Source organism: Brachyhypopomus gauderio, chromosome 12 (assembly GCF_052324685.1).
Source record: "Brachyhypopomus gauderio isolate BG-103 chromosome 12, BGAUD_0.2, whole genome shotgun sequence".
In the NCBI taxonomy this organism is placed as follows: Eukaryota; Metazoa; Chordata; class Actinopteri; order Gymnotiformes; family Hypopomidae; genus Brachyhypopomus; species Brachyhypopomus gauderio.
This window is the reverse complement of record NC_135222.1, coordinates 22,163,239-22,178,584: the sequence shown is the minus strand read 5'-3', so window position 1 is coordinate 22,178,584 and position 15,346 is coordinate 22,163,239. Positions and strand designations below refer to the sequence as shown.

Below are 15,346 nucleotides of genomic sequence, written 5' to 3'. Positions count from 1 at the left end.
AGCAACCTCTTAAATAGCTTAAAATCAGCCAGCGCTGAGAAAGACCAGGGCTGCTACAGGGGCCCTGTCCCATCCGGCTGCGCTCCACGAGTGGGGACAGTGGCGTGCAGTTTAACTGGAAACAGACCTGTGCTGTCAGTGGCACGTTAAGCCTGTCTGTGACTTTTATGGTTCTCAGTTGGGTGTCACATCTGGTTCTTCAGCGATTACAACAACATCAAAGTGCTCACAATTCCAATTTTATCATTAAAAAAGATGAAAGGAGGAAGCAGAGAGTGATTTGCCACAGCCCTTATTGTTTTCTCTGCCCCACTTTCCTCTGGGAATTAACCTGTGACAGGTGTCAGTCTACACGTACCAGGTATCAGGATGCAGTGGCCTCGGTCCGAGTGTGATGGGAGATGTTTTCATATTTTTTTTCCTCCTTCATTGCCATGTAAAATAGGTGTCAGAGTCGAGTCAAGTCAAATTTATTTATATAGCGCTTTTCACAACACATGTTGTCACAAAGCAGCTTTACAATCGTAAGGGTCCAGATCCCTAATGAGCAAGCCAAAGGCGACAGTGGCGAGGAAAAACTCCCTATGATGGTGGGGAATAGGAAGAAACCTCGGGAGGACCAAGACTCAAAAGGGAACCCATCCTCCATTGGGCGGCCCGTTAGCACAAGTCTGTGGTGCGCAGGGTGGTTCTACAGTTCTACAGTAATAGTTAAGGTTCTTGTTCCCTGGCCAAGTAATCACAGTCCCTTCGGTGCAGGTGGTGAGCCTCAGGTAGGAGCGAACATCAGCACGACCTCTTGTGGAAATGGCACATCCAACCCCGGCATCAGCACATCCACCAGCAACCCAGACCATCTCCCAGGTGCCTGCAGGTGCCTGTATCCATTCGTCTTGGGTAGAAGCATGTAAAAAGATAGACAATACAGACTAAGTGTACATCAATTTAAACCACCATTGATTTAAACATACATAGCTCACGTGCCAGTGATGAGCATGTGGCTCCGACATGTGGCTAATCTATAGCAGCATAACTAAAGGGAGGGGTTCAGAGGTGACCACAGGCATGAGGGCTCACTGAGACATTGCTTTCCAGTCAAGTCATTATCACAACCAGAGTGATGCCATGACACAGCTGGATACAGCATCAACATCTCAGATTACCAGAAATCTCAACGTCTGGAGCCCCCCGAGCCCCTAAACATTACAAGGGGAATATTAGCTGAAGGCTTGATTAAATAGGTGAGTCTTAAGTCTAGATTTAAAGATTGGAACTGTGTCAGAATCTCGGATTGGAGCTGGAAGGCTATTCCATAATTGAGGGGCTTTAAAAGAGAAAGCTCTGCCTCCGGCTGTAGTCTTACAAATTTTTGGAACTAGGAGAAATCCAGCATTTTGGGAGCGCAAAGGGGCGAGATGGGTTGTAGTAAGCAATGAGTTCACTCAGATATTGTAGGGCAAGACCAATTAACGCCTTATAGGTTAACAGAAGAACTTTAAATTCAATGCGATACATACAGTGACATACTCCTTAGATGCAAGACTCCCTGAAGAAGAGCTGCAAAGCACACTGCTTATGTAGCCTCATAATCCATCCGTTATGACACTTTTTGCTTAGTCAGTGGACTTGTTCGATTAAGACTGTGAATCCATGTTACAGCCTTGTAGACGTGAGTGGGGAGGTTCATTATTAGCCCATCTGTTGACAAAATCCTATTCACATGTATACTTAAATACACTTACAAATACAAGGTGATCATTTCGTTAGTGAACAGTGAACAAAATCACTATTTACAGTAGACTAACATTTTTTGAGATTTTTCAAATTAAAAGGTGTAAAGTTAAATATTAATCACTGTGTTCAGAGAAACTAAGGGCTGTTTGAATCTTAGAAACACCTTTAACCCCACATTACAGCACCAGAGCACTTCATTCCGACAGGGACTTTACTCAGTCACCTCAAACAGTTTTTATGTTTCCCATAAAAAGATCATAAAAGCATACCAAAGGAGACTTTATGCACTGGGAATATTAAAAGAAGTCTAATGTGCAGTGCAGCACTCCCTTAGAATTTTACTAATAATAAAAGACAAAAATAAAATATGAGGTCAGGAAAAGACAGACCAAACAAGAAACCAAACAAAAAATAAGGATAAAAGCTTCTGATCCCGGCTATGGTAACTTATGTCAAGGTTTTTGGCTGAGACTGTGGTGAAAATAGAAGCTGACTCAGATGCTAAACATAAACAGCAACCCAGCAGGCTTCATGTGTAACTGTTAGATCTCCGTCTCCAAATCTTAATCCTAATCCGGTAATAGTAGGATTGCAATGCGTCTGTGTTTAAAAGACAAACATCATGCCATTAAGGGTAAAGGTTGTGGATGATGGGGCAGGAATATAAAGGTATATATAGGGCTGATTTTCCTTTCCCATCAGTCATGTTATTTCTTCCGTCCTTCCCACTCATGAAACAGCCTGAGGTCAAAGGAGACTCGGTGTGCCATGAAAGAATCTGTGCCTGCCTCCTTCTGTCTGCTTTGATTAGTCACTGTAGCAGAGTTCATGCTGCAGGTTCAAGAATTCAGAGAATCTACTCAACATGTCCTGACCACTACAGTTGTAGTGTAACTTCTAACTTTGCTAAAGTGAACAGTTATAATTTTACTGAGGATAACATCAATATGTGATCAGTGGGTTTCACCTTTATACATTTGATTCTCATAAATATTAAAGCCTTTCTTGATGTTAGAATCTGACTTCTTACCACTGCAAATGTGTAGGGCATGAAGTAAAATATATTCTTCTTGGAATCAGGTTAAGAGAACCAATCATGGGCGTACAGGCCTAATGGTTTGTAAACGCTTTTGAACGTCTTTCTGGTGCCGTGACAGAATTGGACGGGTGAGTCACCATGTGAGGCCCCTCCCACTCCCCCAAATCTCCCACATGTACCAGCTGAAGGAATAGTGGGAAGTGAAGCCCTCCACGCACCATTGACACACAGTGAGGTGTGTCGGAAAGAAGGTACAAGGTTATGCTTATGTTACCCCTACAAACAGGAGATTCCCAAAAGCCTCAGTTTACGCACACAGACTGAGCACACAGGCGTGCTTGGAGAAACAGCTCAGACGTTGTTCTCCATATTGTGGTTTTTCTTCCTGTGCCTCAGTCATTCATGGTCCCCCCTGCTAAATAAAAATGGTAAACTAACGGAATTTCATGTTATTTAAGCACAATCTAAACAGTGTCTCCCCTTGGTTTGTTTGGGTATGACTGTGCTGTAAGAAGCCCACTGGAACAAAAGGAGTTTTCTTGTCTGTTTCCTATTTCCCATTTCTCTGTGATGTTCCCAGATGTATTTGCAACAAAGACAGACAATTGTATTAAACATGAAGCTGAGGCTATCACCAAATTTAATCTAATTCAGTCCGAGCTTACTAGATTCATGCCTGATGCACATATGACACGTTTGGTGTTTAAAAAGACCAGAAAGTCCAGAAAGACGTTAAGGCCACACAGCATATTCATCAGAGGCGGTCTTTGCATAGAGGCGTTGCTAGGCAATTGCCTTGGGCCCCTCCCACTGTAGGGCCCCCTTGTCTAGCTAAAGCCAGGTTCACACTACACGACTTTTCAGTCATCAGGTTTTTGTGCCGTTCGCACTACACGACTGGTTGTGCTGTAATCGCGAGTCTCTCAGTTGTTGTGGCTTTCACACTACATGACTGATCGGCGACGCGGGCTCACGAATTACACGACTGGGGAATCGCCGACTCATCTGGCTGCCGTCCAAAAACGCGAGAATACGAAACGAAACTCTCGCGAGAACCAGCAACACCACGAAGAAGATAAAAACAATGTACATGTACTCCACATTTTCGTTATTATTATTATTTTTTGTACCGTTTAACCACTCCATAGTCCCAAATTGCCAGAATTATTTCATCTCTCCGTTGCAGTGAACACAGATATAGTCAATCGCACTATTTCTCCAGTGCTGTCACAGTAACTTAAACACAGTGTTGTAGTAAAGTTGTATGAAGCTAGACGCTGCTGTTGACTCTCAGTCGCCGACTGGGCTACATATTAAACATGCTAGATATCTGCCGGTCGTCTGCGATGAGTTGGCGACCACTCGGCGACGGCTCGGCGAGCGTCTTTCAGCAGTTCACACCACGACTGAGCGAGCGCCGAATGATCCCCGATTTGCCTCCGACCACAGTTTCTGTCGGCGATCTACAAAAACAGTCGGCGACTGAAAAACCAGCCTAAAATCGTGTAGTGTGAACCTGAACTTATATCTCGCATATTAATGTTGATGGGCCCCCTAGCTAAATTCGCCTTGAGCCCCCAAATAGCTAAGTCCGCCACTGATATTCATGGCCATTTTATGATCATTGGAGAAGATGCTGATTCCGGTGATCCAAATGGTGACCATGACACAGATGTTTTGTGAAGAGAACTCATTGTTCTGGGGATGAATCCCCCTAAAGTTGCCCGTGTTCTCCTGCTGTCTTTACGGGCTTTATTAACATGTGTGGAAAGGTCAGCTCCATGCCTCTTCTACCTTTGAAGCCTTCTTTAAATATCTTTCACCTTTGTTCATTTGTGTGTATCATGTTACAGAAGCAGCTTTGCAGCAGATAGTGTACTTCATCTTTAACAGTGAGTTTGAGATCATCTGATGGTATTAAAAACCCCGACATTCAGCTCACTTGTTTGCTTCTTTTCATTACCCAGAGTCACTTCTGACACATGCTGTGTACCTCCAGCTGCTTGAACTAGCTCTGTGAATGTGTTTGTCTTGATTTATATTATAAATCATTAAATCATATATTATATTTGTCTTGAATTATAGTTGATACTAAATGTGGAGATGCTTTGCATTGAGTACCTGTATCTAACCCAGACTGGTGTGCTGTTCATGAAAGCTTCTGAACTAGTTAAAGTATCTAGCCAGCAACCTTAGAAACAAACAGACCCCTGGGCTTGATGTGCTCAAGTGGCACCATCCTGGTTTACTGGATTATGACTCAACTCCTCTTACATGTGTATTTAGAGACTCTCTTTCTCACACTGATTCTCTCACGCTCTCTCTTTCCCCTCTCTTTCTTTCTCGAGTCTTCTTGGATTGTTCAACAGATTTTCTTCACATTTCAAAGTATTCTCCAGTCAGCCCTTACTGTGGCCTTCTGTGATCTGCCAGGATGTTTGCCATTTCAACATTTGCTTTTAAACAATGTCAAACAATGTTTAAACAGTCAGTGCTGGCACACCCAGTCATGGTCATGTTTCTGATTTGCGTCAGCTTTTTGCTTGCTATTGACAGCTCTTTGGTCCTTATGTTGAGAGACAATGGCAATAATAGCTTCAGATGCAAATGCCACAAGTAAATTCCAGACATTTGCTGTCTTTGTGAATTAACCGATCAGATAATGATGGAATAACACCAAGAAACCATGAAACAATCGCCTACTTACCAGAGGTGGCAATTCCAGGTTCAGAAAATAAAAGTCCTCACCAGGATTTTGCTCAAGCTTGCTAGATTTTCTAATTAGTGCAATCCAGGTAAAATTGGTGGAATCAGCACAATCCAGGAAGCCTGAGCAAAATCCTGGTGAGGACTTTTACTTTCTGAACCTGGAATTACCACCTCTGCTACTTACTAATGACTGTGTACAAACATCACATGCATCCAACACTGTTGGACATACATACCTTTAAAATACTTTAAATTGAAGTGTAAATTAAATAAATTTTGTTGTCATTGTTTCAGTAACAACAGAAATAAAGTGCTGAAGAGTTCAGTACAAATGCTGGAGTTCAGAGACTGAGAAGGTGGCCTGCCAATCATTCATTAAGAGGCTTCTCTTCTGTGTTTTACATGTCAAATGAGGCATCTAATCAGACATCTAATAAGAGGCATCTGACAATGCAAAAAAAAAGTCCAGATCAGGAACAATGGAACTCTGAATCCCAGAAGTTAAACCCCATAAGCACTTGCTCCAGGAAGGGAGCGTGCCTTAGAGTATAAAAGATTATAGTAGGCCATTTTTATTGTGCACACCAAAGCAAGTAAGAGGGCAGGAGGTTTGATCCCATTCCATATGCAGAATTATAAAAACATCCTCTGTTACCACATTCATCCATCATCAAATATCCATCAGCCTCTGCTACCATCAAACATCTATCAGCCATATGCCTCCATTTTCCACCCCTGGTTTTCCATGTGGCAGGAGGAAATACTGTCGATGATCCAAATTATGAGAGAACATTTAAAGAATATATAGACTTGTTACAGAAGATGTACTTCTGTGTGTGTGTACTTTTGAGTGTGTTTCTACCCACACAGTCGCCTATACAATTAACAAATTCTCTCACATCCTTTTTGACCATAATGTGCCCCTGTGTGCTCCTCTCCCTGTCCAGTCCCATGAAGATGGCCCAGAAAAACAGATCATCCAGAGTCCACAAAGAATCCAGAGAATCTGTGAGCCAGTTCAAAAGGAGCTCAGTGATAAACTACAGCGTATAGATATGCAGTGGGAGAGTTCTAGTCAGGAGGGTAGAAACTGATGAAGAGATCTCCTAGTCAAAAGGCAGTAACTCAAGGAGAGATCTCCTTTTCAGAAGGGTAGTAACTGAGAGACATCTGTCCTGCTGGTTTCTCCAGGTGGCCATGGACAACCAAGGGGAAGGGCTTGTGTATTTTTAACTTTTTAGATATTTTCTAATACCGATGAGGTGGAAATATGTAAACCGTTTCCTTTTTTCACTCTCCCTGTATTTTTCTCTCTCTTTCTTTACTCTTATAAAAGACACAGCTGAAGTTCACTAGAGAAACACACACCATCATCACTCCATTGCCTAATCACTCCCCAGAGGTGAAAAACTTTGCCAACCACTCTTGTTTGACTTTTTCTAGCCAGAGGGAGAAGGAGGAGATACAAGGGGCTCACAGCAGGGGTGTGAATTAGGGTCAGACAGAAAAAGACAGAAGACCCCCCACAGATCACCATGAAGCTGGGACTATATGTTTTATTGCTGTGTGGTTGTACCCATACTTGCTCTAAAGCTGGAGGTAAGAGTGTCCTCCTGCCGGTATCTGCCATACCTTGCATGAACATTTGACATATTAAACTAATCTTAATAGTATCACCGTTTCAGTAGGCACTGTGCATAAATTGGATCAAAGATGGACCTCTTTATAATTCTTATAATGCTTGGTACTGAGAAAACATATTAAAGAAGTGCAGTGGTGACGTGTTTAGGCCATGGGAAACAGCCGTGGTCTTGTATGTGGAATTTGATGGAGTGGGATAAAAGCTATGGTCACTCTGTGTTTCTTTATTTGATCAGAAACTCTTTACTTTATTACTAGTTTTCCTCCAGATAATCCCTCTGGCAGCTGCAGAAAGTTCTGTTTGCAAGCAACCAACGTTTGCTCTCAGAAATCTGACTGTCAGAAAATTTCTGGTGTTGGTTATGACTCACATATTGTTGCTTACTGGTATGAGTTTATGGTCCATGTCTGTATGTTTGAGATTATGACACCACAGTTCTGAATATCACTGAATGGACTGGTCAAAAGCTCAGTTCAGGCATATCAGTTTCTTCTTAATCTATCTCTCTCTCTCTCTCTCTCATTCATACGTTTAACTCCTTGGTCATGAATACTCTAAAAACATGCTCCATTAACTTTACATGCAAATATTTTATTCCTTAAATTACTTTCAATATTAGATACATTATTAAAAATAAAAATAAAAATAACTTTATTCACTATGTCCTCATAATTCAGGTTCCTTATCTTATCAACACAGTGTTAAAAGAGAACAAGCTAAGTCCATGAAAGTCTAGTGAGTAGTGGGACTCTCTGGCTGTCGTACACCACATCTCATCATTAGCACACACACTTGGTTTTCTCCCTCAAATCCATCCTTCAAGAAGAGGAGACCAGATAAATAATCGCGTGACATGCCTGCGCTAGCTGGGTGTTAGGTTTCTCTGTGTCTACATGAGTACGTTTGGTGTGGACACATCATGTGTGGCCTCAGAACGGCAGAAGATCGGATTTCTCCCTTTATTTACCATTGGATTTACCCCATACGGGCAAGTGTGCTGCGCTGCTATCTTCAAGCACTGCCTTGGACTTCATGTGCAGGATCAAATGATCAGCAGATCCCTCAGCACTGTGTAGTGAGATCTAATTACCCATGTGTCATGGGGTCCAGCACTGACTGAAGTTTCCTGATGCTGTTTGAACCTCTGTGTTTATCCCCATTTTTCCCCTTCTGCCCCCCCCCACCCCCATTTTTACGATGCGTTCAATCTCCACTACCTCATGGAGGAAAAATGCAATTCACTTTTATTTCCCACAGAGAACACACCGTTTTGCTGAGTTAGTCTGCACATTATCTTTCTCCTGATGCTCCCACATGAGAGAGAGAGAAAGGAGGCATTTATGTATTACTCTGTCTAATCGGCGTAAAACGCAGGCCGTCTATCACGTGTAACAGTCATTCCAGAGGAGGTAATAAAAAACGTGCAACATAATGATATGAGTGACGCCGGAGGCCAACACAAACGGCTCTGCCATTACCCCCGCTGAATCAACGAGTGCATAATAACACACAGTAGAGCAATTCACCACATCAGAGCGCCATTTCAGTTCCAATAATGTGCGTACGGAGAGGGCAAAGCAGCCGTTTGGGAGTGAGCAGGAGTAAGGGGCTCGTCGGTCCTGCGTGGTCTACCCCCGTCGGTCCTGCGTGGTCTACCCCCGTCGGTCCTGCGTGGTCTACCCGTTTCTCCCGTTCCCACTGCCTGTGGGCTGGCTGGGGTGTCGGTACGCTGATTAGCCTGGCTTTAAAAAGCAGGGGCTGGAGGTTTGAGGAGACACTCCTCTTCAGCGTCGGGCTGGGTTCAGACTGGTTCTCTCCCTCTCTCTCTCTCTCTCCCTCCCTCTCTCTCTCTCTTTCTCTCTGTGTCTCAGGTTCAGGATGTGTTTGGCTCACTGCCAGGCCCCCATCCTGCTGCTCCTCCTGCTGACTCCTCTTCTCCGGGGCACCGGCTGTAGTCCGCGCGTCTTCTCCGGTGAGGCTACATAGCTACTATTGTCCTCACACGTCCTCGCATGGGCCACCAGGTGCCCACAACCACACCCTCCCCTCGATGGCAGGCTCACGGGTTACTGCGTGTAGGCGAGGGCTTAACCTGAAGCCGCGTGCCCCACAAGCGTAGCGTGGGCTTGGATCGGGAGACGGAGCCACTCTTGTTGGAGTGTTTTAGGTAAATGAGTGGCCAGCGTTGCTTTGGAGTTCACGCAGGGTTCACTAACCGCAGCTTGTGTGTTAGTGTGGGTCGCTGGGGTCAGGTCACTGGGGTCGTGTCAGGTCGTTGTCGATACAAACCAGGTTGGAGCTGGAGTCTCTTCCTCCCTTGTGGCTCTACATATAGCTGCTGTTTCTGGAGCAGGAACAATCATACCTAACTTTTTTTTTGGGGGGGGGGGTGCAATTGTCATTAGCAGCTGGGGGAGAAGCAGAACCTTTTTACTGGAACGCGCAAGCTAAGAAGTCACTGGACGATGCTCTCAGCCTACAACCACGTGTCTATCGTGCCAAGAACATCGTCCTCTTCGTTGGTGATGGTGAGTTGCAGCCATGAAGTGGCCCGTCTGCTTGCTCATTTCAGTGGCTATTTTAATAGATCCTGCTGCCCTGCTTGGAAATTAGATTTAAATTTAGTTTAAATTTAAGTAAAATTATACCTTGGAAAATTGGCCATCGTGATGTATGTTTTGTTGTTGTTTTGATGCTGATTAAAATTTGGTAATCAAATGGGCTTAATTTTGGTAAATTATGTCTATCATATGGGCATAAGTCCAGTGATGTTATAGTACCACCTCTCTGTCCTGCAGGGATGGGCGTGTCCACGGTGTCCGCTGCCCGTATCCTGCGAGGGCAGACGGAGGGACACCAGGGGGAGGAGACCATTCTGGCCATGGACAGGTTCCCTTATCTCGCCTTGTCCAAGGTCTGAAGCGCCACCATCTCCACCCTTCCACCCCATACATCTCCATCTCCCTGGAGGTGACACACTGTCACAGTTCAGCCCGAAACCTCTGACAGTTCAGCCCGAAACCTCTGACAGTTCAGCCCGAAACCCCTGACAGTTCAGCCCGAAACCTCTGCTTCCACCAGACGTGTGTGACGTTTCACACCGTACGAGTGCAGAATTGCGTGTGTATGATCGAGCAGTGCCTAAGAGTATAAATATGAAAAAAATCATGTGTGTTGTCAATTTTTACTCAGTCTGGAGTGAAAACAGGAAACTCTGCATTTAGTCTCATGCAAACCAGTAGCCAAAGAAAACCTCGGTATTACTTCCTTTTTTTGAGTAATGGACTTTGAGACCAATATTAGAACCTTTGGGCATTTAACTAAAGGTTGTATTTCACTACATCAGATAATGACATTTAAACCAAAGAAATGGGTTGTACTGTTTATCTTGTTAACTTATTTGTTACTGCTCAGGATCCAGGTCAAAGAGGCATTCAGTTTTGTATTTCTCGAAAATAAAGTCATGTGAGAACTATGCATTTGGCCAAAGCGTACTGTATCTCGGGGTTGGATGGTGGTATATCTGTGCTTCATCAAATCACACAGTGTTTTAAATGCTTGTTTTCCAGGGCATGCCTAAAGAAAAGGTGGTGCTGGTGTAGACATGCGTGCCCATCAGCTGACCCGGCAGGCCGCTGTGTTTGTGTGCAGACATACAGCGTGGACAGGCAGGTGGCAGACAGTGCGAGCACGGCTACTGCGTATCACTGTGGGGTCAAGGCAAACTCCAAGACGGTCGGAGTGAGTGCTAACGCCATGGCCTATGAATGCAACACCACCTTTGGCAACGAAGTGTACTCCGTCCTGCACCGTGCCAAAGCTCAAGGTATGACTTGGCTTACAGTAAGGTTTACACTAACATCATTACAGTTATTAGTGCTAGTAACAGTAGAGCAATGGGAGTGGAGGTGCTGACATTATACCCTGTATTTATGTTCCATCTCGTTGTCATTGGTATTTATGGGTCATTATCTCCAGCACAGACAATTCAGCAGATCAGTGATCATTTTTCATATTATTTTTATTATTTTATTTATTACTTTATTATAACACTTTATTATATCCTCAGCAAAAGCAAGATAATGATATCGAACGTTAATGTGTGCGATTTAGTCATTCATCTGAGCTTTGAGACAAAATCAGCATGTCTGACCTGTGAAAAATGCAGATTTAAAGCACTTACTATATATTCTTATTTTTTTGTTTCTGTGCATGGCTATCTGTTTCTGTTCCTGTTCTGATACATGACTGGGAAGTCTTGAGACGCTCTAATTATAGGCAGACAAACAGAGATCACTAAAGCTAAAACACTTTCCTACTATTAGGCCATTAAACAAGCACAAACCTGTCCAAGACCTCAGCACTGCAGCGTATTCCTTCTTCACAGCTCTTTCCATCCCTCCATGTGGAAAATATCCACAAATAGTACGTGTGAGGTCTGCGCATGCATAGAGCTGCTCAACCTGAATTTGGGATGTATGTGTATTTGAAGAAGTGCAAAACTATGTGTGTACTTAAAAAGGGGTAAAACCTTTTGAAACATGTGCAAACATGTAATTTCCTCACTGAATGTAGTTGCTTAAAGAGGCACAGCGTGTGTGTGTGTGTGTGTGTGTGTGTGTGTGTGTGTATATATATATATGTGTGTGTGTGTGTTTGTTTGTTTGAGTAGGGATGTCCGTGGGCATCGTGACCACCACCCGTGTCCAGCACGCTTCCCCTGCTGCAGCCTATGCCCACTCGGTGAGCCGCAGCTGGTACAGTGACTCTGATCTGCCCCCTGCTGCCCGCAGAGAGGGCTGCACCGACATTGCCACCCAGCTCGTCACCAACACGGACATTGACGTAAGCGTTTACCCATTGCAAACTCTCGTTATAAACTGCCACAAGTTGAGTTTTTAAACCACAGCCTATCCAAGCTCCCTTAGGAGCTAAATGGGCTTGGTTAAAAACAAACATTTTCTTATGTTTTAAAAAGAGAAACTTTAAACAGTTAAAACAGTAAAATTAACAGCTGTACACATTCATCAGGTAGCCTAGATTTAGTGTTCAATCACCTGATCTCCCGCAGATCTCCAGTTTAACATGGTGTCACCGCTGTAGGTTATTCTTGGTGGCGGGCGCATGTATATGACGCCGAAAGGCACCCCTGATCCCGAATACCCCTCCTCATCCTCACGTAAAGGAGATCGCAAGGACAGGAGGAATCTCATCGATGTCTGGCTGAACGCGAGGAAGGTGTGTTCCCTGTAGGCTACGCCATGTGTTTGTATGGGTCAGCTTGAGGATCACTGAACACCCTTTTATCCTGGGGCGTCTCTTGCTCCTTCTCAGGACAGAAATGCTCAGTATGTTTGGAACAAGGAGCAGTTCAATGCAGTGGATGTGAAAACCACAGACTGTCTGCTGGGTAATATCATTTCACCTTTGATGTGTCACTACCGTTTCTATCTTTTAATGTGAGCACAGTGCTGGTTTGATTAATAAATGTTAGATGTTGCATGAACTTCTAGCTGTTTTTGTTGTTTATTTTTTGTTGTTTGTCAGCAGTTGCTTTGGGAGATTCTGAAATTTCTCTAATTCTAGGTCTGTTTGAACCCAAGGACATGAGGTTTGAGGTGTTCAGAAACCGCACGCGTGATCCTTCCCTTGTGGACATGACTGAGAAGGCTCTTAAGATCTTGAGCAAGAACCCTAAAGGCTTTTTCCTCTTTGTGGAAGATAAGAATGAATCATTTATATACTATTTACATGATAATGATGCCTTGTCCTATCTTTCATATGAAACTCTTAAAACTGTTGTAATTTCATACTTTATTGAATATATTGAATGAATTTAATTACTCATTGACTTGTGTTGACTATAGGGGGGAGAATTGATCACGGGCACCATGACGGCATAGCCAAGCTCGCATTGACAGAGACGGTGATGTTCGACCGAGCTGTGCAGAGGGCATCTGAGCTGACCAAAGAGTCCGAGACCCTCACAGTTGTTACAGCAGATCACTCACATGTCTTCACATTCGGTGGAAATACACCTAGAGGCAACCCCATTTTTGGTATGTCTGACATGGTATTTTGAATGACTAGTGACTAAACACACTTTTACATAAATGCTTAACTTTACTTACTGTAAGACTTGCCTTTTTGCTTAGGACATTTTAGTGTGGGGGGGAAAAAGACAAGAATCGAACCCATCATTTGAACAAAACTTCTTTTCGAAGCCCATGCTAACAACTGGACTGTCAGTTCCAAAAATGAGCATGTGCAGCATATTTGACTGATTGCTTGATTGATTGTTTGTTTGTTTGCAGCTCAAAGCTCTCAAGCTGGCATTAAATTAATTGTTGCTATGCAGAACAAGCTTTTAATGATAACCTAGATTAGCCTTCGTCCACCGAGGCCCCTCTGCTGCTCTAGCGTTGTTTTTGTTTGTTTGTTTGTCTTAAGGTCTTGCACCCAAGAACGCTGATGATAGACTCCCTTTCACTAGCATCCTGTATGCTAACGGCCCTGGATATGTACACGTGAATGGGACACGGGCAAACGTGTCAGCAGTAGATTACTGTAAGTGTATATGTGTGTGTGTGTGTGCGTGTGTGTGTGTGTGTGTGTGTGTGTGTGTGTGTGTGTGTGTGTGTGTGTGTGTGTGTGTGTGTGTGTGTGTGTGTGTGTGGACAGATGTGGATAGATGTGGGTGTGTTCATAAGTTTGTATATGTTCAGCTATATTTAGCTCTTTGTGTATTTTGCTCTTTGAGGTTTGGCGGGTCTCCATGATAAAAAATGACTAAATTTTTCCCTAAGAAGAAAAACATTTAAAACTGTATATTGTATATTCTACCTCTAAAAGATGAAAGCTTGAGAGTGTGCATGTGTGCACGTGTGTGTGTGTGTGTGTGTGTGTGTGTGTGTGTGTGTGTGTGTGTGTGTGTGTGTGTGTGTGTGTGTGTGTGTGTGTGTGTGGTTACATTGTGCATTGATGTATTCTCTGTGGTCTGCTATGTTGTTCTCGCTCTAGTTGATGAAGAATACATGCAGCAGGCAGCGGTCCCGTTGGACGCCGAGACTCATGGCGGTGAGGACGTGGCCATCTATGCAAAAGGCCCCATGGCTCACCTCTTCCACGGGGTCAAAGAGCAACACTATGTAGCACATGTTATGGCCTACGCAGCCTGTCTGGAGCCCTACACCCAGTGCCCCCCTCATCCTCCCCAAAGTGGGGCCCACAGACCACCCCTCCTCCTGCCTGGACCGCTCATTTCTATATGCAGTGTGCTTTGGTGCATGACAAGATGATATGAATCAAAAGTTCATTCACTTTTGAATGACATCTGACATATTTCTCCATCTCTCCCCACTGTCTCTATCTTTTTAAATAGATAGTTCTTTTATCAGTTCTCTTATTCAGTTTACTGACTGGTGAGGGAAGGTGCAGAAGGCCTGTGCTTGCTTTTATACTTTTACATGTTCCTTTTATAGTGTTAAGATATTTTGGTACGTAAATGTTGAATTATAAGTTGTACTCTGTGCACAGTTGGTTCATAAGAGACAATGTTTTAAGAGGTTTCTAAAGGTTTATTTACCATATGTGTCTTTGTATACTACTTTTGGAATATTATATTTTAAACGTATATATTTTCTATGCAGAGGATATATGTGCATTTTCTAACAACTCTTTTGTATAGTTTAAATATACCTAATGTACATGATGCCACAAATAAATGTCTTTAATATCACATAATTATTCTTCTGTAATTATAGTAATTGTAATGTAATTAATATGTAATTAAAATCTGACCTTTTCTGTTTTGGCACACTATTCATTTTTCTACAATCTGAAAAGAACGTAGTGACGACAGGCACTAACCCTAGTCTGAAAATTAGTTTCACCTGATTCATTTCACCTCATAACTGGCTGTATGTGTTGTGACAGCTAGTTATCCCAGTAACTATATCCCAATAACAACGTTTAAAGGTTATCAGTGTTACCATCGGTATTTCAATAAAAGCTTTGCTACAAAGCCCATTAGACTAAATGACCACATGAAATGCATGTAGTAAACTGTAGGAAAACAAATCTTTCATGAGTCATATTCTCTGTTCATAAGAGAGTTATAACATTTTGTATTAGTAATCATAGAAAAAATAGGTTTACTTAACTGTATAGCAAAAAGATATTATTATATGAATCGTCGTTAATTACCTAGATGTTTTCTTGTA

At 43.2% G+C, this 15,346-nt stretch overlaps 1 protein-coding gene across 4 annotated transcripts; it reads left to right on the top strand.

Annotated features, from left to right (window-relative positions):
- The first annotated feature begins 6,948 nt into the window (after nt 1–6,948).
- alpi.1 (alkaline phosphatase, intestinal, tandem duplicate 1) lies at nt 6,949–14,930 on the top strand. Of its 4 annotated transcripts, none has more exons than XM_077023855.1 (11): nt 6,949–7,081; nt 9,533–9,652; nt 9,923–10,038; nt 10,776–10,950; nt 11,797–11,969; nt 12,228–12,362; nt 12,459–12,534; nt 12,711–12,845; nt 12,992–13,183; nt 13,575–13,691; nt 14,145–14,930. In XM_077023855.1, the coding sequence occupies exons 1-11, from the start codon at nt 7,018–7,020 to the stop codon at nt 14,420–14,422; spliced, it is 1,581 nt and encodes a 526-aa protein (XP_076879970.1). In that variant the 5' UTR covers nt 6,949–7,017; the 3' UTR covers nt 14,423–14,930. The 4 variants fall into 4 exon arrangements, with proteins under 4 accessions (XP_076879970.1, XP_076879968.1, XP_076879969.1 ...); XM_077023853.1 differs by lacking the exon at nt 6,949–7,081 and adding an exon at nt 8,787–9,096 and having other exon boundaries at nt 9,530–9,652; XM_077023854.1 differs by lacking the exon at nt 6,949–7,081 and adding an exon at nt 8,788–9,096.
- The last annotated feature ends 416 nt before the right edge of the window (nt 14,931–15,346 follow it).

Excerpts from the sequence above, each read along its gene's own strand:
- alpi.1 (XM_077023853.1), top strand. The coding sequence starts at position 9,003 with ATGTGTTTGGCTCACTGCCAGGCCCCCATCCTGCTGCTCCTCCTGCTG. Across the intron at positions 12,846-12,991 it reads CTTTTTCCTCTTTGTGGAAG|GGGGGAGAATTGATCACGGG; the intron begins ATAAGAATGAAT and ends TGTTGACTATAG. Across the intron at positions 13,692-14,144 it reads CGTGTCAGCAGTAGATTACT|TTGATGAAGAATACATGCAG; the intron begins GTAAGTGTATAT and ends TTCTCGCTCTAG.